Genomic DNA, 24,108 nt, shown 5'->3' with positions numbered 1-24,108 from the left:
CAGGGAATGCAGTTGGTAGTTTTGCCTGATTTGGGTCCCTGGCCAACAGTTTGTAATGGCCATGAAACCCATTCTATGGCCTCACAGGGTAGGGAAACAAGTTCAAAGCTCCTTCTAACTACTAAACACATTCTATAGCCTGTCAGAGTAGGAGAGCAAATTTGCAGCCCCACCCAACTTCTGAACAGAGCCTTTAGGCCTATCACACCAGGCCCCTGTCCAGAGAATTCAGGCAGGAGGAGCCCACTCTATAGACCTACTTGAGTAGGGAGCCAAGCCAGCAGTCCTGACCAACTATTGAGCATAGCCCCTGGCCCCAAATAGCCAGGGAGCTGGAACAGTGACCCTGGGCAGCCTGGGAGTTACATTATGCCCAGCCTACAACCCCACTCAGCCGCAGAGCCCAGGCAGGCTATGGCTCTACACAATTGTTGAACACAGAATGTGGCTTTGCCCAAACAAGGAGCCCAGCTGGTGACCCTGCTAAGTCATGAAGGATAGATTATATCCTCAACCAATCCAGGACCCTAGACAGTAACCCTACTTCACCATGAAGCAAAGCCTACAGCCCCGCCCAACTTCAGCATACAGCTGAGTCCCTGCTCAGCCAGAGAGCTCAGGCAGTGACCTCCAACAGCAGTGATATGCAGCCAATGGCCTACACAATCATGAAGCCCAGTTTGGGGCTGTGCCCAATTTGGGGACATAGCCAGTAGCATCCTCTGATAGGCGAGTAGAGCATGAGGCCCCACCTGCCTAGAGGAGATTGCAGAGCCCAGCTAGTGACTGACCAGCTGACCCGCAGAACACAGTCAGCAGCCCGATCTGACCAGGGAGACCACACAGCAGCCCCACTTGAATGCAGAGCCCAACCAGCAGGCCAACCCAATTGTGGAGCTCAGCCAGTGACACTATCCCTACCACCCTCGCCCCAACCTCAGAACATGGGCAGTATCCTTGCCCAAGTAGGGACCTGAATAGTAAACGTTGCCTGCCTGGGCGACACTAGCTGACCTGTCCAGTACTCCAAGCTGAGAAGACTGGTGAAAGTCTTTCTCTGTCAAAGCGAACTTATAGTCTTAAGTTAGAACTTAAGTCTAAAAGGGAACACCACTTACTCAAAAGCTGATGTCAACACAAGAATACAAGGAGCACAATGAGTCAGAGAAACATGACACAACCAAAGGAAACTAATCAAGTTCAAGTAACTGGCCCTAAAGAAATGGAGAACTATCAACTGACAAAGAATTCTGAAAAGTCCTTTTAAAGGAGTTCAGTGAGTGACAAGAACACATTGATACACAACTCAACATAATTCAGAAAACAGTGCATAAACAAAATAGGTTCAACAACGATATAGAAACCATTAAAAAATCAAAAAGGAGGGAATGCTCTCAAACTCATCTCACATGTCAGCATTACCCTGATAGTGTAGCAAAAATCAAATATAAGGAATAAGAAAACACATTATTTCATAGAAACTGTGTTAGTATCTTGTGATAGACAATGTCCTTATTTATCTGCTCTACTATATAGTTTTAACTGCTTGGTCATCTCTCCTCACATTTTTTAAAAGGGCCCACATAGCTTCAATATAACTAATGACCAATAGATGGCAATACATTCGTGCACTGAATAATGACATTTAGGTCATCCACAGACTGTCTAGACAAGGGTGGTCCCATAAGACTATTAATGGAGCCAAAGAATGCCTTCATAGCCCTCAATGCATTACTGTTTCGTGCTGTCTCAGTGTATTGATAGCAATATTATGGGCTAAAAGCGCCTGGGGGCACTCACCTGGGCCTCAGCGAGATTCCCATACACATCTCCCCTTTCTAAACAAATGTTACAACTGAACCAATGCTCACGGTCCTTACTACAGTTGCAAGACACCCTTCAGCAGTAACCATTAGGAAACTTTGAAGAAAAAAAAGAGTTCATCAATCACAGGTCCTGGAATGTACAAGGCAATTCAGGGGACACACACAATGGGTTTGAGGGAAGAGAAAGAGCCAGCTTGCAAGGGCCTGGGGTTCTGCTTTATTGAGGTCGAGGATGGGGGCCTAACGTTTCAAGGGCTTACTCTTTATTGGTGAATTTAAAACATAAGAGTAAAAATTTAAAGTGCTGGAAGAGGGAAAAAAAAACAAAAAAAACCCAAGTAGCCAAAATTGTTGGTTATCAAAATCGACCAAGATCTACAACAAGGAGCCTCACTGGAGGGAGGGGGCCTGGCTCTTTCTCTAGTCATGTGGTTGGCAATATGCAATGGCCCTAGTTGAAGGGGGGTGCCTCTTTGAAATGGATGCAAATGGACGCGTCCGCTGGTTAAAGCGGACGCGTGGGAAACCAAAGCTAAAGTCAGGCACTTGAATTATAAAAAGAAAAAGCAACCATCCAGTGCTTACACTACAATTACTCAATTATTTGTGTTGATGCTGGAGTAAACAAACCCACTGTGCTGCCAGTGATATAAAAGTACATATAGAACAAAAGTACGTAGTAGGCTTACCATCTGGATTTGTGTACCTGCACTCTGTGATGTTTGCACAATGATGAAATCACCTAAGGACACATGTCTCAGAACACATCTTTGTACTTAAGTGATGCATGACTACTGCTCTAATTTGAATACCTCCCACAGCATTTAGCAACTTTTGACACTGATTATATGCATTGTTTTTAAGTCAATATTTAATAAGTTAACTTTTTGCAAACTTTCTTAGCTTATTAAGGTAAAAAACAGTAATAGCAATTAAGTTCAAAGTACATAGCAAGAACAGAAAACAATCTTATACTCTTTAGGCAACAAATGTAAAAAAAAATGTGACATTAACTTACCATGTCATTTACTTGCTTTTTTTTTTTTTTTTTTCTAATTAGCAACTACACATATTGGTGCTGGTCTGAACTTTATTAAGACCCTTTTGAATGCTTCCTTTTCTGTACCTCTGAAAATTCATATATATACACACAGAGGGTGCCAAAAAAGTATACATATTTTAAGAAAGGGAAACTGTATTAAAATTGTAATACTCAATATATAATGATAACGAAGGATGGATACAAGTCACGTTTGACTTCTGCAATTACAAGAGGTGCTCAGAGTGGTTACTATCAGTGTCCAGACACTTCTCATTACATGAACTACTGCTTGAGCAACATTGACCGAAGTGTCCATGGTTTTTATTGCACCCCCGGTATATATTTGGTATATAGCACAAGTTAAATTTCTATAATTATTTATTTGTTCATTTTTATTACTATTTTTTTTTTTTACTCTGGAAAAAGGGATTTTTTTGTACCTCTTTGTATTTTAGGAAGCTGGCATAATGCTTGGAAAAATATAGCTGATTTAAAATAATCTTCATTGAGTGAATGAATATTTAGTTTTTATATGAGGTACATTTGACTCAGAATATACCTTAAGCATTCAAAATAGAGTTAATTCATATCTTAAGTGGCCAATACGCAGCCTAATTCATGCTGCTGTGCTAAGAGTCAAGCTGATTCAGCTATAGGTAAAGACCCACTGTCTTCTTTTGAGGTGGCAAGGCCTGGATACTGTAGATACAATGTATTTCTTCCCTACCTTATCATATTCCAATGAGAAAATGAGATAAGGAGCAACTTAAGTGACAGTGGTGACAATTTCCTATGCAGGCAGAGCTTACCTTAAAACCCCACCGGGCCAGGCAACCCACAAAGCAGCCCCACTTGAGTGCAGGGCTCAACCAGTAGGCCAACCCAGTCGTGAAGTTCCCACCACCCTCCCCCAACCTCAGAGTATGGGCAGGGGCCTTGCCCCACTAGGGACCTTGATAGTAAACGCTGCCTGCCTGGGCGATACTAGCTGACCTGTCCAGTACCCAAGCTGAGCAGACTGGTGAAAGTCTTTCTCTGTCCAAGTGAACTTATAAAGTATAGAAGAGGAGACCACTTACTCAAAAGCTGATGTCAACACAAGAATACAAGGAGCACTGGGCCAGCAGAGTGGCTCATTTCGTTAAGAGCTCGCTCAAGAATACAAGGAGCACAATGAGTCAGATAAACATGACACAACCAAAGGAAACTAATCAGATTCCAGTAACTGGCCCCAAAGGAAAGGTCAAATCCAGTTTTCTTTCCATTGTTACCTGCAAATGCAGGTACCAACATATTAGAATAAGGCAAACAATAGTGATGTAGAGAAATACATGCTAAACAAAATTGTTGATATATGTAGATCACACATATTTGCAGTTTGTTGTATTTCTAAAGACCAAAGATCTTTTTGGAGTTCACTGATGAATAAGAATTACAATGTTTACCATACTTAGAAGAAAATTTAGTATGAGGCAAATTAATTAATTAATTAATTAATTAATTAATTAATTAATTAAGTGAGAGAATACAGGAGCAAGAGCAGTTACAAGTGAGCCTTCAACTTTAGTTCAGATTTCAAATAAAACTTGAGGAAAGAAAAAGAAAATTTATATTCAAAAAATATTTTAAGTTATGTCCTTTGAGAGGGTCTATAATAATAATTTAATTTTATAATGGAAAAAGTATTTTTTCATAAGAAATCTATTTAAAAGTCATAGGTTGTTAATGAGAATAATTACATGTAAATAATTTACATCTGTTAGGGCAAAGACATGGAATAGAAAATAAACTCTGTTTTCTGTGGGGGGAAAATGTGTTTCATGGTGCTTCCAAATGATTGGGTAAAATACAAAGTCAGAGAAGAGGACAGCATAGCTCATTCCTTCCTGTGTCATTAAGGTAAAGCTCTTGGGTAGTATTGCTGCTTCCCTACTGTTGGTAACGGAGGTGGTTCTCACAGCTTCAAGATACAAATCTCTTGTGGTCACAGGGCAAGAACTTTTGAGATATTTTTTGCAGAAATCCTTAATATAAAACTATTATTCTTCCCTTTTTTCTCATCTCCCACCAAAATGAAGGCAGCAGAAGTGACTACCAATGTGAATATCTCATTATTAAGTTCTGCAAAGCAAATGTCAATGGTGGCTCCTTAGGTCATATATCAAACTCAAGATGTGTTTAACTCCAATACATGATTCAAGACAAGTTAGAATCAAATTTATATTTAAAGTATAATTATATAATCAATATAATGGATAAGTTTATCTGACTTATTATAGATACAGGTTAAAGAGAATTATACCATAGAGTGAGTTTCTTTGTCTTATGGTAATGTTATTTCATTCAATCATAGTGTTCAATGATCAGTTGTTTATTATTTTACTTATGACATAAAATAATTAATTATATGGCTGTTATCAAAATTATTTACCCATTCCTCATTGATCTGGTTATTATTGTGACCCTGATATCACATTATCTTAATTAATGTAGCTTTAGAAGTTGGGAAATTGAAGTGTTATTTCTCAAATTTGTTCATTTTTTTCAAAGTTGTTTTGTTTATTCTAGGTTCTTTAAAGTTTTCAGTGGGTCCATCTGGCCCCCTAAAAAATATTTACACCTGAAACTACTACTACTACTACTACTACTACTAATAATAATAATAATAAACAATTTTCAGTGGGCATGCAAAGATATATCTTGGAGGATGTGTACACTCTATAGATCAATTGGGGAAGAACTGACATCTTAATAATAATAGGTTTTTAGATCCATGAATATAGTATATAGAGTATATCTTTCCATTATTTATGTCTTTAATTTATACCAGTGTAGTTTTATTGTTTTCAGTGTATCAGTCTTTCACATTTTTTTCATATTTATTATTAAGTATTTCATACTTTATTGACATTACTATGAAGCACATTATTATTACAATTTCAATTCCTTGGAGTTTCTTGGTCATATACAGAAATATAATTGATTTCTGTATGTTGATTCTATATCTTTCCAAAAAACTCATTATCTTTTTAATACATTCCACATTTTTTCTAATAAACAATTATGTCTGCAAGTAAAAACCATATTGCTTCTTCATTTCTACATAGATGATCAATTCTTCTGTCAATGAAGACAGTTTTAGCTCCTCCTTTCCAATATAGATGCTTTTTTATTCTTTTTATTTCTTTATTGAACTGACTAGCATCTCCAATACAATGTTAAATGAAAATGGTGAGAGAAAACACCCTCATTTTATTCCAGATCTTAGAGGAAACATATTTAGTCTTTCAACATTATGATGTTAGCTGTAGGTTTTCAATAGATTCTCTTTATAAGAATGATGTTCTTTTCTCTGAGATATACTTTCTCTGGTATTATTATATCCATCTCAATTTCATTTTGATTAGTCGTAACATTCTATATATTTTCCATTGTTTTATTTTAAGCCAGTGTTTGTGTTTACATTTAAGGTGTATTTTTTGTAAGCAGAATGTAATTGGGTCTGACGTTTTATACAATCTGATAATCTCTGCCTTTTAATAATGGCTGTATAAAGCAGTTACTTTTTTTTAAGATTTTTTATTGGGGAATTGGGGGGATGGGAACAGTGCTGGGGAATTGGGGAAGGGGAACAGACAAGTTGCTGTCGTTTTGTTCTTCAGTCTAGTTGTGGAGGACGTCGCTTCACTGGCCCAAGTTCGCACCATCATTGCGCTCTTCCCAGGCGAGGTGCATCAGTCACCGGCTTCTGGACGGCCGCTCACAGCGGCTGCTGGCCGCTCACGCTGGCTGCTGGCTACATACGGTAGCCCATGGCAACCCACTGCCACAGGAGCTGCAACCTACGCCATCGCCTGCGACTCACAGCAAGCCCAGCTCCAGGCTGAGCTGTTGTTCAGCATCTTAGCTGTAGAGTTAGCTGTAGAGGGCAGTGTCACTGGCCCTCATATGTGGGATCCAAACCGGGGCCCTCTGGCGTCCCAAGCCAGTTCTTAACCATCGCGCCACTCGGCTGGCCCTAAAGCAGTTACTTTTGATGTAATTATATATAGTAAGATTTCAGACTATCATTAAGCTGTGTTTTTGTATTTGTCCCATCTTGTTTCCATTTCCTCTTTTTTTTTAGATAAATTGAAAATTATTTAATTTTCAAGACAGCATTTTATCTTTTTTGTTTGATTATTAGCTATTTATTATTTTGTTAATTTAGTGGTTCCATTAGGAGGATTTATAATATACTTCTGAGACTACCTTTAAATGATATACCACTTCACATTTAGCATAAGAACCTTGCAGTGCTATTCCTTCATCTGTCCCTGCCCAGTCTTAATATTATTGTTGTCACACGTTTATCTCACACATTTGACAAAAACTTCATAATACAGTGTCTTTTGTTTATTTAACCACCATTTATCTTTCAAGTGTTCCAGATTTAAATAATAAGGAATAATATTGTTTTTAAAACCATGTATTTACCATTCCTGGTAGGTTTTATTTTTTTGTACCCAATGGTGTCATTTTCCTTGTGCCTGAAGGACTTCCTTTTACATTTCTTATAGAGCATGTCTCTTGCACATGAATTGCTGCAGTTATTCTGTCTGGAAATAAATGTTATGTCACTGTCAGTTTGAAAAATATTTTGGGTGAATATAGAACTTCAAGTAGACATTATTTTTTCCTTACAGTACTCAAAAGATGTTGATCTATCTATCACTTTTATAATTTCCAATGAGAAATAGTCCATCATACTTGGTTCTATCTCTCTCTTTGTAATATATGACGTATGACAATTAAGTTCATGAACTCATCCTAGAAAAAGTGCTCCATACTTCATTGCTGAATATCACTATGGTCACCTTCGAAGTACTCCCCTTGGGAAGCTGTGCACCCATGCCAGTGCCTCGTCCACCTTTCAAAGCGATTTGGGAACTCTTTTTCTGGAATGGACATCAGAGCTGTCATTGTATTACTCTTGATGTCCTGAATGCCATCAAAATGTCTTCCTTTCAATATTTCCTTTATCTTCTGGTAAAGAAAAAAGTCATTGGGGGCCAGATCAGGTGAATAGGGAAGTTGTTCCAACAGTTATTTGTCTACTGGCTAAAAACTCCCTCACAGACAGTGCTGTGTCAGCTGGTGCATTGTCATGATGCAAGAGCCATGAATTGTTAGCAAAAAGTTCAGGTCATCTAACTTTTTCATGCAAACTTTTCAGCACTTCCAAATAGTAAACTTCTTAATGTTTATCCAGTTGGTAAAGATTAATAATGAATAATCCTTCTGATATCAAAAAAGGTTAGCGACATTTTGCAAAAATTTCAAGAATCTAATTGTTATTCTCTGGATACTTTAATATTTTTTCTGTTTATCATTGGTTTTGAGAATTTGATTAAAAGGCTCCTTGCTATTTTTCTTCATGTTTCTTGTGCTTAGGAGTCATTGATATTGTTGAATTTATGGGTTTATAGTTTTCATCAAATTAAGAAAATTTCTCCTATTACTTTAAAAATGTCTTTTTGCCCCTTCACTTTTTACTCTCCTCTGGGGTTTTCCAAAAATATATATTTATTAAACCTCTTAAAATTATTATAGCTTTCTTCTTTGTTTCATTTTTGGATGGTTTCCTTGCTATGTTTTCAAGTTTACCATGTTTTTCTGCAATTTCTGCTCTGTCATTAATTTTATCCAGTATATTTTTCATCTCAGGCACTGCATTTTTATTTTTATCTAGAAGTTTAATGTTGCTCTTTTCATAAGCATCATGACTCTAGTTAACTCTCTGAACATATGGAATATGTTTTTAACTACTTTAATGACATTGTCTGCTCCTCATTACGGTTCATATTTTTCTACTTCTTTGTTGACTAGTTGTCTTCAATTAGATGTGAGACTTGGAAAAATTTATCTTGTTTGGTACTGAATATTGGGCTGTTGGAAAAGTCATGACACATTTTTGCAACGAAAACCATAGAAAAAATACGCCATGACTTTTCCAACAACCCAAAATTTATGAATATGTTAATTATTCTTCAATTTTGTTCTAGGACTCAGTTACATTACCTGGAAACAGGTTAATACTTTTGGGTCTTGCTGTTAGGATTTATTAAGTGGAACCATGGAAGTATTTATTCTAAAGCTAGTCATTTACTGTGATTAGCATAATACCCTTCCATGTACTTTTGTAACCCCATGAAGCCTGAAGTTTATATTTTGATTGTTAGGAACAGGTACTAATCCCTCTAATTCTGAAATGTTTTTTTCCTAAGACTTGGACATTTTCCTTAAACACCTGTACCTGTCAGTATTCTACTGAATACTCATTTGCTGAATATTCAAAAGACCCCGCCACAGATTTCTGGAGTTTTCCTCATGTGCAACTCCCTTTCATGACTGCCTTGGTCTCCATGGACACTCAGCTCCGTCTCTTCAGTCCGTGATGATGATTAGCACATTCCTCCTGGTTCCCTCATCTCTGTCACAGTGCCTGGAAATTCTCTCAAGGCAGCTAGGGGGGCAATCACAGGGCTCATTTCTTTTGTTTTTCATATCTCAGGAATCACTCTCCCTCAGCGCATGATATCCAGTATCTTGAAAAATGTTGTTTCACATATTTTTCTAAAAGATTTCCTATGAGAATCAGTTATCACAATTGAACTGAGACCACCTAAGGAATTGGAAAATCTGAATTTAGAATTAATATTCACTGATTCCACTCTTTATTATTATTGAAGACTCTCTGATCAATTTCAAAAAGAAAAAAGCATAATTTCTGTGACATGATCCCCAGTTAAAATGATCTACATACGCTTACCATTCAAAACAAATTTTTTCTTGGGATCCTAAAACCACAGCATACATTCTATTCTGTCTGGTCGAGCTAATCTTTAGCAAGCTTTCATAAGCACTTAGATAAAACTGTTTTCAAATCCTAGCCAGAAATGTCAGCAAAGGTAGTTATCATTAAACTATGTAGTGCATCAAAGTATGTAGTGCAACAGGAATTTTTTTTTTCTATACTTGACATAAGATCTTCAAAATCACCTTTAACCTGCTCAGATTATATGTCTACATTGTATGTTTTCTTCAAAGTTTTGAATAAGATTATTTCAAATTCAGAAAGATTATTTATTATCTGCCCTAAACTAATATGCAAATTCCAGAGCATTTGTTGTTACAATTAACACAAAAATATCTAGTGTTTATTGGACAGTAAAAAAAAAAATCAAGAGTATCTCATTACTTTGAGACTCTTAAATGATGCATATTTTCATGTTCAGAAATTTGGTTTAACTCAAAAATATACTCAGATCTCAGTTTTCTGTAAATTCTATTAAAAGCTACTGGTCAAAACTAATGAAATTTGACTTAACATGTACCTGTTAAAACATAGCTTCCCCAGATACACAAATTATTTCTGAGGCTTGGAAAAAACAAACTAACAGAAATAAATGTCTGATCAATATTATATTCTATTGATCAAATGTTGATTTTGATTGGGTAGGGGGGGTTAAATTATTTTTAAATTATTTAAAATAGTATCTTAAGTTAATAATATAGTTTATGAAGTATTAGAAACTTATCAATGAAAGCCAGAATATGATCTGTCATTCACCATGGATTATTTTGTTTGCTATAATTAAAAGTTGTATTTAATTCATCTTGCATTTTTGTGAACATCTTTATCTCAGATGGCTCTGGAGTTTGGAGTACCTACAAATCCAACCTAGTGGCCTCATTTCTTTTTCCTTTATGATCTTAGTTTGCCTGGAGCTAATTTGTTGGGTGGGAGGGCACCCGGAAACTAAGGGTTTCTTTGCGGAATACCAAGTAATATTGATAAATCCATCATGAAATAGGGGGAAAAAACAAAAGCTTTCCCCAAACATGGTAGCATCTCTTGTAGTTCTGGATTAAATAATAGTAGACTCTGGAATACCCAAGTCTAGGACAAATTACCAAAGACATAAAATTGAATAAAATCACTCCATACTCTTTTTTCACCACAAAATTGGGGTTGCAGGGAAAATATGAACTTTATTTCATTTTAATGTTCCATAGACGCATAGTTTGAGAACTACTTTTCTGAAGCAATGGTCCTTTAGCATTTTTTAAGTTGTTTCACCTTTTGAAGCAAGGGTGATTCCTTTTCATTCTAAATACCTACTCCAGGTCCCACCTACCTCCATGAGATTCTAATGGTATATGCTCTTTTTATGTGACTTTATATGGATCAATTATTCTGAGCTTCAAAAGCAGATTTTCTATAACTGTTCCTTTTGGGTTCCAAAATTAAATTACTTTTCCGTGTTTAGGTTATTTCCTGATACTTTTATTAAATTATAAAGTACAATGCACAAAAGGTACCACACAACTGAGTAAATTTTCTAACTCTTGCTAAGAAGTCCTCTTTTACTGAAACTTATCAGGCATCATGCATCATTATCATTTAAAGAAATTTATCTAAACAACAAAACACAAGCATAATTTCCAACAAGGGAATAAAAGAACTGCTTCAGCATAAATTTAGAGCCTCTTTTCTAATGTTCTGTTTGGTTGTTTAAGCAGAGGGAAGAAATGTTGCAAAGTGGCCTGAAATATGGTGTCTGGAACCAGATAGCAAAGGTTAGAAGTCCAGCCATGTTACTTAAAAGTCTATGATTCTGAGCAAAGTGATTACCTATTTATAGCTCAGTCTTCTCATATATGTAACCATTGTATCAAAAGGATCCATAATTGTATCAGAAAATCCTAGGGCTATTCTGAATATTGAAGTATATTATATAAATAAATATTCAACATGCTATCTGGCAAATAAGATCTTAATCAATGCCACTCATTATGATTATGACAAATATTTATTCACTAAATAGTATTTGAGTAACTACATGCTCTGTGATAGGGATACAATGATGGGCAAAACAGAAACAGCCTGTCCACTGGGCAACTGTAATTAGAGACAAACAATAAAAGAAATACAGGTATGAATATATGGTTATAAGCACAATAAGAAATTGAAGAGTAAGTAGAGAGCAGTTACTCAAAGGACATAAAACAAGCTTACACAAATCAAAAAATTTTTAGATGAAATTTTTGCCTGGGGGAATCAATGAATGTTTGTCTGATAAAGGTACAGGACTTTTATTCAAGGTATCTCACAGGTGCATAAGGAAAAACTGAGGAAAGGGTGGGTTAAGGGAAGGAGAACCAGTATACAAAGAGAGGAAACAAGTTTGTGAGGCCCAAAGGCAGAAAAAACGACAAAGAAGGGCATTGAGTCTGGAAGACAGTGGGTGAGGGGGAGATTGGCTAACGAAGGACGTGTTCAGCAGGGAAGTAAGGGAGAGTTCGTGCAGGGCCTACCTGTCCACAGTATGGATTGTTGTAAAAGAGGCGTGGATTTTTTTTTTTTTTTTGCGGGGGGAGGCGGGTAGAGAGCCATGGATGTAGCAAAGTGGTTCAGATTTTTATTTTTATGATTTCGTTAACTCTAGTGTGGAGAATGTATTACAGGTGGCACAATTAATGAGGAAACATGATAGAGGTGGCAGCTGCAGAAGTTGAGGTAAAAGAGGACAGTATTTTAGAATTAGGTGCAGATGATGAAGATGAAGAGATGTAGGATGGTTATAGTGGGGATGTTTCTCAAGCAAAAGTGATGGGGCTTGGTGGAATATTAAAAATGATGGGAAAGAGGAAATTGGCAAATATGACCCTGGATTTCTGGTTTGCACAATCTAATGTGTAGAGTGCTATCCTCTGAGACACAGATGAAAGACTTGAGCAAGAAAAAGGGGAGATTATGAGCTCAATTTTCTACACGTTGTATTTATATTGCCTCTGTGATATCCACCAGCGAGGTCAAATAGAGAGGCGGATGTGTGAGACCAGAGGTTGGGGGGGAGGTCTAGGTTTTGAGATGCAAATCTAGAAAGAGTTTATGGATTGTAACTGAAATCATGGAATTCGATGACTGCACTCTGTGAGAATTTAGAAAGCTAAAAAAGAAAGCAGTTAAACATGACATCTTTCCCCCTACTCACATCTCCACATACTGTAAGAATATACATATTTCTCTTTGGTTTCTTAGTTTATCACATATAGAATTTTGGACAAAAATATCCACACTGAAAATATTTCCTAGTCTGAATATCTAGAAAATCATGTACTTTCCAACAACTAAGTTCAGATAGTAGAGAAAACAAGTGATTAATAGCATAGGTCAGGTGCCTATTACTATAAAAGTTAGACTTCTTAATGGTATAATGGTTAAGGTATTAGATCACTGATGTTTGTTTATGTATATAGTAGCATGGGATAAGACAAAGGCTGGGTCTGGGCAGTGAATCAGTTTACCACCTTGATGTTTCAACTCCATGGTCATATGACCTTTGAACAGCTTTTCCCTGGGCATCCTCCAGCTGCTGTTTGAACAACAAGTTAAACCAACTGAGCTGTTTATGCTTGTCTAAAACAATGTTCCTAACAAGTGTGAGACCAGATACATAAAGAGAAGATCAGAAAATGATGAAAGAGAACAAAAAAGAGGCCAACTCTTGCTTTATCTATGAAGATTAATTTAGCATAGAAGTCAGAATTGATAAAACATATTGTTAAATATATTGTGACATCTCCATGTGATGGTACAATAATGATCCAAGTAATCAAAATGATCAGCAGGGTTTATATAGTTTATACACTCAAGGATCATTATAAACATTATGTAGATTTCTTGCATGTGTTATGATAGAAACAAAAATAAATCCACATGACTGATTATGTTGAATTTTATCTTCCATTCAGTATTTAACTTTGGAAATGTTATCACTTTTGTGAAATGAGCCACATTATTATCACATATTAAAATAATATATATTGATAATGATTAATTACTAAGTTTAGTATTGTGGTTTCAATCAATCATAAGCACAGAGCCAATGCTCTATGAAGGTTTAAGAACATACAGCATCCCTGAGAATTTGCAAGAGCTCATAGGAAACCCTCCTTCCAATAGTAAAGATGAGTTAAGGTGGTACTTGGCTTATTTTCAAAATTCTAGGCACTTATAACTCTTCGTGAATAAAAACACTGATGCATAGTAAAAAATGAGGAACTGGGAGTTAAATCTGATGGATATTTTGCCTAACTGAAAAATTAGTGATTGGTTTTATTTTTAACTTAGTAATATTTTTTATGTCAATACTTCATTAATATTTTTAAATTCTCCAACTTACATGAAAGTCTTCAGAAATTCGTTATGCTAAATATGCCTCATTTATTTAAATATTTATTTGTAATAAATAATGTTATTTTTATGGCCAAACATTAATATTTCAGGTATTTGAAAGCTTTACAAAATTGAAAAACATTAATCTTTGTTTTTCCTGAATTGTCTGGGTCATAATAATATCAATTTCAATAAAGTAATAATCAGTAAATATTTAACCTAATATGTTATGTTTTAAACATATAAAGTGAATTGCTAAATGTTTACAAATGATTTCGCAAAACTGAAAAAAAAAAGGTCCTATATTTATTCTTAATTGAATAAATTAAGGGAGTAAAACCCAACATATTTTATTAAAAAACAAAGGATAGGTCTAAAACTACAGATAACTAGAGAACACATTTACTCAAATAACTTCATGGTATTAATGGTAGCCCACATTATAACCTTTTTGGTAAAATATTTTACTTAATTGAGTAATAGATAAATATATTTAGGTTTCCTATATATGGAAATAACTTTTACATAGTTGAAAATTGCAAATTAAACTTCTCCCTCTTTGAAATAATTCTTACATTATATTAAATGTTCTCACATATTATGTGATTATTTTCAAGTCTCTTAAGATTCAAATATAAAGCCATATAATCCATACAATTGAACATTTTAATAATTCTTTTTTTCTATCTCTAACTTCACATTTGTCATCATAATTAAAGAGCACCTATATTCAAGCTTGTGTGCTATGTGTTCTTTTTGTGACTTAACAAATTCACAAGAAGCTGATTCAATCAACCACGTTTAAAAAGTTGCTTGTTTCTTATTTGCTGTTGAGAGGTAATTAAGCTTTATTCACATATCCATTATCATTTTCCTATGTTCCTCCTATATTTCTTCTTCAATAATGTGTGCTGATATCATAGACATTTAAATGCAGATCTTTTCATAGTCTCACTACATGCCAAACTGGTAATGATCTGGTGCAGAATAATGAGTCATTCTCTAAAAAATGTAAAACTCAGGAGATTTACATTTGTGAAGACTTTCTATAAGCCTTAAAAGTAGGAGAACTCTACTCAAAGAGGTGTATTATTAGAAATAAACAAGAAATAATGTCAACCTGCTTACTAAGGATACACAATCCCACACTGAGCCAACAAGTCAGGGAAGCCGAATGCGCAGGGACTCAGCAACAGTTGATTCTCCGACTTCGAACAAGGAAAAGGGGAAGACAAAGTCAGATAAGAAAGGGGAGTTGGGATAGAGAATGATGACGCTGTGTTTCATGGAGAAAAGAGAGAAGATAACGCAGCTGTCCAGTGGCTTCCCTTTTGGCCACCCTCATTCCTCCTGGAATATGGCTTCAAGGCACAGGGATTCCAGATAACGTGCTAAGTGAGTTTCTAGGCCAGCATATGAAATGCATTTGAATGGCATTTAAAGCAAGTTTCACCTCACATCAGACAATGGGAAGGCTGATGTAATTTAATAATAGATGATGACAGAAGAATATTGTAATCTCAGAAATGTGAGAAGCGCTCCACCTGGAGATTCACCAAGGTGCATCGATGTTCAACTTGTGATCACAACTCTGAAAACTTACAAAAAGAAAAGCAATATGCATGAGCCGATAGAAATTAATGAGCAAACTTTTAAACGAGATCATAACTTGAGTAATAAAAACTGGGCTGGTATCTCTTAACCAAAAATTTCAACCTGACACCTTTCAGACTTAGTAATTACCAGAGCACCTGCTGGGTGAGAGGGAAACGACTGGAAATGTGGAGATGTTGGGATGCCCCAGGAGACTTACTGTACCTGTGTCCACATCCTTCACCTGTTGCCTGGCTGGAGTTGGCCGGCTCCACTTTGAGCTCTTGCAGGACCAGCGCTTTTTCGTGTGGTCCAGGGAAGTCCATGCCAGGCACTTCCTCCTCCTCTAGGGACTCAACGTAGAAGAGAGTCCGGGCGGGCTGCTGGGTGCCCTGCCCGGGCGCCCCTGGCTGCAGCCTCGTGGCCACTGGCAGCAGGGTGCCATTCAGTGGGTTGAAGGAAGTAGAGGAAGAGGATGGGGAGGAAGACGAAGAGGAGGAAGAAGAGGAAGGCTTCTTCCAGAAAGTGCTCACGCCGCCTTTCTCTTGGCTTTTGAGAAGGCGGCTCTGGCTAGGTCCCCAGTGCTCAAAGCTGCCACTGCCATCCTGTTGCAGGCAGCCGCCCCCCGCCGGGCCGCCTGGGGACGGGGACGGGTGGCTGAAGAGTTTCCAGCGGAGTCGCAGGATGTGCTTCACATCAAAGTCTTTTCGTCCAGAGCCCGACATGCTTGACACCCAGAAGGCAAAGGGACCTCAGCTGGCGCAGGAGTAGACGAGCCAGCTAGTAGGGGAAGCCAGAGGAGCCCGGGGTTGGAGAAGGAGGCGAGATGCGCCTTCTGCACTCGGGGAGCAGACGGGGTGAGGCGGGCGTCCTGCCAGGCGACAACCAGAGCGCGGACGGCAGAGCCACGCGGCTGCGCTGCGCTGCGATCAGGTCCGCAGGACCTGCGCGTGGCGAGCCCACCAGCCGGGTGCAGAGGCAGGAGTGGGACGCCGAGGTTTGAGAATCTTCGATCCCCGCGCGCGGGAGGCCGGTGGTCACCGTGGGAGGGATGAAACTGGTGCTGGAGATGCGCGAGGGAGGGAGGTCTGCGAGCTCCGGAGCTCGGGAGGCGGAGGTAGCTGGATACACCTCCCTGGGATGTGCCCGTGGCACAGCCTCAGTCGGGAAGGTGTCAGCTCTCCTGTCCTTGCAGCTGAGTTCAGTGACTGGAGAGCGGGGAGAGAGAGAGACAGAGAGAGAGAGAGAGAGAGAGAGAGAGAGAGAGAGAGAGAGAGAGAGCCCCAAGTCGCGAAGAAGCGCTCCCCGCCCCAGCTTTCTCCGTGCACCTGCGTCCCTGTCCCTGGCCTCTCCGAGGACGCTCTGAGAGCTTGCCGGATATTTCTGAGAACGTCAAATGCCTTTTGCAAGGCGAGAAGGGATGGTTTTATATAGTCAGTTTGTAAAAGAGAAATATAAATATTCCAGAAAATATAGGGAGGCAAAAGGAAAAGCTGTCAAGGTCCTCACAGTACAATTTTCTCTCTGCCTCAGCGCCTCCTCCTCCCCAGTAAGTGACGCAGATGTGCACTGGGGCCTATACGGAGAGATGGAGGGAGGGAGGGAAGGCTTCAATCTTCTCTATGCAAGTGAAGCTGCTGCTCTTATTGTCCCTTTGTGGGGGTCCTGTCACCTTTTGTCATCCTCCTTCCTCACTACATTATTGTAAAGCAAACAGGCATTATGCTTTAGCATCAGTAAACATCAAGCATGAATCATGGCAGCGTAAACTTAATAGGCTGCCATTGGTTTGCAGGTTGCAGGTTAATGGCTTGAGTTATTTAATAAACTGCATCCTTTAACCTTTAGCCTTAGTTTCTCTGTAGTGAGACACAGATGGACCAGGGATGCTGGCGTCAAAGGGTGATGATGCCACCATTTTCACACTTACACTGTGATTCTGTCATTAATGCAGTCAGGCAGTGTTCTGCCCTGGGGGCCAGAGGCACAAAGTAGAAATCTGAAGATGGGCATCAGAGTGCAGGGGACGAGGTTTACCAAATCAGTGCGTTTCGTGTGTGGCCTTGAAATGAAAACTGTTCTCAGTCTACACCAGGAAGTGGAATAAAATGATAAAAGAAAATTTCAAGGCATAACCTTGTAGTACATAAATCATGATATAAATGCATGAAAGAGGTTATGCAATAAACACATCAACTAGTCTCCTTATTTCAGAGAAATACTTTCCAAAACCTCCAGTGGATGCCTGAAACCTTGGATACTGCCAAACCTTATATATACTGTTTTTTCCTATACACACATACCTTTCATTTCAAGGAAGCACTTTATGGCTTCTTGTTGGCATATCCAAATTGCCAGCATCACAACTCTTGTGCTTTGGGGCCATTATTAAGTAAAATAAAGATCACTTGAACACAAGCACTGTGATACCACGACAGTGGACCTGTTACTGAGATGGCTACTAAGTGACTAGCAGGCAGGTAGCAAACAGAGGCTGGATAAGCTGGAAGAATGGATGATTTGCGCCCTGGGCAGGACTGAGCATAACAGTGTGAGATTTCATCATGCTACTCAGAATGGTGCACAATTTACAACTTATGAATTATTTATTTCTGGAATTTTCCATTTAATATTTTTGGACTGGGGTTGAACACGAGAAACTGAAGCCATGGAAAGCAAAACTGTGGATAGTGGGGGACTAGTGTGTGCATATTCAAAGGCAACTACCCTAAAAATCTCCTCTTTGGACAAGGGGAGATGCGTTTTCCCTTGTATCTAAATTTAGAATGATGAGGATTGTGATCCCTTTCTAGTTATGACTACTTGGAGATTTTCATCTTTTCCTTTAATGAGCCACTAAAATAGAACCCAGTTCCCTTTGCTGAAGGCAAAAAGGGGTCAGAGAATCAGTGTGTTCCCTCGCTGAGCCAAGAATATGGTGGTTGTCCATTCATGAAATTCACAGCTTCAGCAACCCCCAGAAGGGCACAGGTATCAAATATTAACGTGCAGTTACATTACTGTTCTGTTACCATGTTGTTTCAGGGAACTTAAATAGAAACCAAAGCTAACTTTGAAGTACTTCCTAGACAAAGTTGGATATTTTAATAAAACAAGAAATTAGGCACACAAAATCCCTACCTTCAGGGAAAGAAAAGTCACTATTGTGCATTTTAAATATTGATTTATGCCAAAGCAGCTGGACTGCAATCCCTTGTGCTTTGATTTTTCTTTCAGTGTTCAGTGTTAAAAACAAACAAACAAAGAAGCCCTTTAAAGCAAACAATAGTGACATATCATTTTTATCCAAGAACTGAATCAAATAAGTATTTCTTCAGGGAAGAAAACAACATATGAAATTACACATCACTAGCAGGACAGAGAAAACTTACCATCAGAGGTTATGTAGAAATTTGAAGGGCATGTAATTAAATGCATTCTATAGTAGCTGGTGCTTTGTGAATTTTCTAACTTTGCATACTTTTAATTTTATTAAAGTAATATAAAATAAATAATACAACTATGTTACATCGACATTTTCACCCATAATTAAAAATAAAAAACCATGCAAAACTGGTAATGTAAAATTTGTTGTTGTTATCCTAAAATTTATTTTGTATTCCCCTTTTACTCTGCAATGCTAATATTATTATTATGCAGCTTAAAAGTTATCTGTTTGCCCAGAATTAAATCCAGGCATATACAGGCAGTTAGTCTTTGACAATGGAAGCAAGAATTTATATTGGGGTAAAGATAGTCTATTTAATAAATGGTGCTGGGAAAGTTGGACTAACAATGCAAAAAAATGAAATTGGATCACCTCCTTACGCCATATACAAGAACAAATTCAAAATGGATTAAAGACTTAAACATAAGACCTGAAACCATAGAACTCCTAGAAGAAAATATAGGGTCTAAATTTGCAGACATTACCCTGAGCAATATTTTTACTGATACATCCCCACAGGCAAGGGAAGTAGAAGAACAAATGAACATATGGGACTACATTAAACTTAAAAGTTTTTTCACAACAAAGGAAACCATCAATAAAACAAAAAGGAAGCCTACTGAATGAGAGAATATATTTGTAAATTATATATCTGATAAGGGGTAATATCCAAAATTTATTTAACACTCATGCAACTCAACACCAAAAATACAAACAACCCAATAAATAAATGAGCAGAGGATATGAAGAGACATTTTTCTAAAGAGGACATACAGAAGGCCAACAGGCATATGAAAAAATGCTCAACGTCACTAATCATTAAAGAGATGCAAATAAAAACCAATGAGATACCACTTCACTCCGGTCAGAATGGCTATCATCAATAAATCAACAAACAACAAGTGCTGGCGAGGTTGTGGGGAAAAGGTAACCCTGGTGCACTGTTGGTGGGATTGCAGACTGACTGGTGCAGCCACTATGGAAATCAGTATGCAGGTATCTCAAAAAACTGGAAATGGAACTACCTTATGACCCAGCAATTCCACTCTTAGGTATTTATCCAGAAACACCCAAGACATTAATTCAAAAAAACATATGCACCCCTATGTTCATTGCAGCGCTATTCACAATAGCCAAGACTTGGAAACAACCGAAATGCCCATCGGTAGACAACTGGATTAAGAAACTGTGGTACATTTACACAATGGAGTATTATTCAGCTATAAAGAAGAAGGAAATCATACCATTTGCAACCATATGGATGGAACTAGAGAACATTATGCTAAGTGAAATAAGCCAGGCAGAAAAAGACAAATACCATATGATCTCACTTATATGTGGAATCTAAAAAACTGAATAAATGAGAAATGTAAACAGAAATAGTCTAAGAGACACAGAGGAAACACTGAGGGTTGCTAATTGGAAAGGGGTGGGGATGAAGGAGAAGGGGAAGGGATAAGACAATTCAAATTGGTAACAACAATATGGCCTCAGGGATAGACAAGACAGTCTGGGGAATATAACCAATAATGTTGTAAATATTTTTTAGGAGGACAGTGGGACTCATGTCTTGTTAGGGAGACCACTGCATAGACGGTGTAGAGGCCTGACCACCGAACTGTATTTCTGAAGCTGATGTTGAATAATATTGTATGTCAACTACAATTATATATACATATAGTCACACGATATGGAGTAGAGTGTGGGAATGGAGTCAATGGAATTGTAATAGGTAAGTATGATATCGGGGGTGGGAGGGCAGTAGATTGGGGAGGGGGGTTGTTTCTGTGTGAGGGGTGAAAAGGATAACTATCGCATTGTTCTGTACACCTGAAACTAATAATAAAAAAAATAAAAAAGTTATTTGTTTGAAGGTTGGTAATTTATATAACCGAAAGCAGGTGCAATATTGAGTTTTAGTAAAGGAACATGGATTTAAAATATTAAGGCATATTTAACAGATAAAGACTAATGTCTATTTGTTAGTCTATAGTATTATTAAATATGCTTAAAACACTGTTTCAGCCTACTATTTAAAATAGCTACTTTTCTATATGTATCAATCTGTATACAATATTTACTCTTGCTGAGGAAGATATGCAAATACAATTCATTTAAATTACCAAATAAAATATATAGGATTTAGAAAATAAAGTATGCCTAAAATTATGTTTAAGTGAAATGAATGAAGAAGAAGACATTATATATTTTAACTTTATTGTTACCATACGATAATTTGGAAGGAACAAGAGAAGGAAAAAATGTAATAATAAAGTAATAAAGGGAGGAAGGAGGAAAGAAGGAGAATAAAAGGAGAAAAAAAGAAAAAAAAGAAAGAAAGAAAGAAAGAGAAGGAAGGAAGGAAGGAAGTAAAGGGAATAAAAGGAAGGGAATGAAATGAAAGACGGAATGAAAGGAGGAAGAAAGAAAGAAAGAAGGAAGGAAGGAAGAAAAGTAATTTCCTAAGGTATCATGACTTAGCTTTTTACATTTTAGAAAAACTCCTTGAAAAAATATGCTTTGTGAAATACAGCACCTCATTCATTTATTTACCCAGTATTCAAAATGAAAGAACTTTAATTGAGCGCTTACCATGTACTATGCCAAGAAGTAGCAAATATGAAAGAATCAAGTTCCTTGCAACTGGCTGTAAGACCTAACAAAGGATGATTGCTTGGCCAGTCATAGTTGATAATTGACTTGCGAGTCAATTAAATTAAGATTTAAGATAACCAAATTTATAGGGGAGAGGACATTGACATAATAAACACCACTTTTTTAGAACCCTAATGATCACATTACACTTTGTTTTAAAGACAAAGTCAATTTCATTATTTTAATCCTATTGTTTAGTTAAATTGAAATGTCATTTCAGTCAATTGGGGACTTTCACATGAGTGTTCAGATTAATGCCATAGTTCCCTGACACATCTTAGCAAAAAGATTAATCAGGATTCACATTTTCTTGGAGGAAATCTCTTCTCTTTTAGTAATCGTTTTCTAAACACAGTCAATTAGATGCATGCTTATCCAAGAAAAGTGAATTCTGATTCTCTTGAATTTTTATGTCAGCCCTTCTACCATTTCTATTAAGTTGCTTCTAGAGAATAATGCTCAACAAAAGCAATTGAATGACTAATTATGATCCAGTTTGAAAGTTCATGCCTTATGATGGTTCCTGTATTTTTTGCTTGTTTTTGTTTCTTTGTTTTACTTTAATGAAACGGATCTGTGTGCATTACTGGAAAATATAATTTAAAATGACTGGCACCATTTAAAATAAGTGCACAGCATTGTGGATGTGAAATTAAATGAAGATAGTTTTGTAATGGCATTTTTTTTCCAAAAGTGAATGAAACATAATACCATATAACATTAATGTTACGTGACCTTATGTATAATAAATACAAGATCTTTTAAAAATCTAGGGTAAAAAAAAGCTTGAGTTAAAAAGCTAAGATCCCATTTGCCATAATGTAATTCTCATCAGGGATATAAGAAAAATTACAGGTAGTTTACAAAGGATCCTTTTTCCAGAAGTTCATGCGTAAGTAACATGTGAACTTATAAAAGTTGAGAACAATATTGATGCATACCACAGGTCCTTAAATGATGTCATTTTGTTCAACATCATTTTGTTACAATGTTGATGAGAAAAATAAAACTTATTTCCTGACCAGGGTTACTGTCTGTCGGGGTCACTGTCTGTGTGGAGTTTGCACATTCTCCCCAGGTGTCTGTGGGTTTTCTCTGGGTCCTCCAATTTCCTGCCACATCCCAAAGATTTGCACATTAGTTTAACTGGTGTGTCTAAGTGATGCCAGTCTGAGTGAGCGTGGGGGTATGTTTGCGTGTTCCCTGAGATGGAAGGGCAGCTTGTCAAGGGTGGGTCAGTCCTTGTGTCCTGAGCTGCCTGGATAGGCTCCTTCTACCTGCCACCCTGAACTGGAATAAGTGCGTAGGAAAAGAATTATCTGACTTTTTAAATTCATCTTTGCTAAATGCATGCGTAGCTCACATTTATTTCAATGTTTAATATTAGAAGTGTTTTGGGTCTTTATTTAGAAGTTTAGTGACCTTAACCCTTGTTTATATCAGGTAGCATGGTAACATTGGTTTCTTTATAAGTCATTTTGCTTAAAGTCAGTTTCCAAGACCTTATCGATGACGTTAAGTGAGGACTTACTATACTCTGAGAAGTAGTATTGTGCTTTTTATTCAAAAAGCTTCAAGTTTATTCTGAGAAATCAAATTCCTTCTGAACATTTTTACTATAAGTAAATGGACTTCTAATTTCTAATTTGAATATCACAACTCAAGGTATTAAGTATATTTTCATGACACCATCAGTCATGTCTTTTGGTCCCCAGTTCATAAGAACATTACTGACAGCCTTGTGGGCAGCTAACCACGGACCCCTTGAGCTGGACCCTCTCTCCTGAAAGGGCAGGGAGCTCTCTCTTCCTATGCTATTCTAGTTGTCAGCCATCATAAAAGATGGCAATTCTCACTCTTTCACAGAGCAGGGAAAACATGGCCTGTACTGAATACAAGCATACTGTAATGTCTGAAAAAATATTAGGATAGATCCATCTGAAAATTATCACACTACATAAATTTCCTGAGATTATAGTCTACTTAAATTTTAGTGTATACTCCTAGGACAAAATTATAAATGAAGGTAATTGATAGTGGGAAAACAAAAGATGAATTTGCAGGTTAAATTAGATTCTTTTAATCTATTCACACTAGATTAAATATGAAATATTTTTTCTAGTAGTTAGATATAAATGTACAGATACAGATTTTTTTTAAAGATTTTTTTTTTAATTGGGGAATTGGGGGGATGGGAACAGCGCTGGGGAATTGGGGGAAAGGGAACAGACAAGTTGCTGTCATTTTGTTCTTCAGTCTAGTTGTGGAGGACGTTGCTTCACTGGCCCAAGTTGACACCATCGTTGCGCTCTTCCCGGGT

The 24,108-nt window shown here is 37.2% G+C and overlaps 1 protein-coding gene across 1 annotated transcript in view; it reads right to left on the bottom strand.

Annotated features, from left to right (window-relative positions):
* The window catches only part of LOC109374573 (kelch-like protein 1), a 141,304-nt gene extending 124,375 nt beyond the window's left edge, over positions 1 to 16,929 (bottom strand). The window contains exon 1 of the mRNA XM_019629291.1: positions 15,911 to 16,929. Within this exon, the coding sequence (XP_019484836.1) occupies positions 15,911 to 16,410 (500 nt within the window). The 5' untranslated portion in view covers positions 16,411 to 16,929. The remainder of the gene's footprint in view (positions 1 to 15,910) is intronic.
* Between the last annotated feature and the right edge of the window lie 7,179 nt (positions 16,930 to 24,108).

The sequence above is a fragment of the Hipposideros armiger genome, unplaced genomic scaffold (assembly GCF_001890085.2).
Source record: "Hipposideros armiger isolate ML-2016 unplaced genomic scaffold, ASM189008v1 scaffold_835, whole genome shotgun sequence".
Lineage (NCBI taxonomy): Eukaryota > Metazoa > Chordata > Mammalia > Chiroptera > Hipposideridae > Hipposideros > Hipposideros armiger.
The sequence above is the reverse complement of the archived record's forward strand: the minus strand, read 5'-3'. Positions and strand labels throughout refer to the sequence as shown.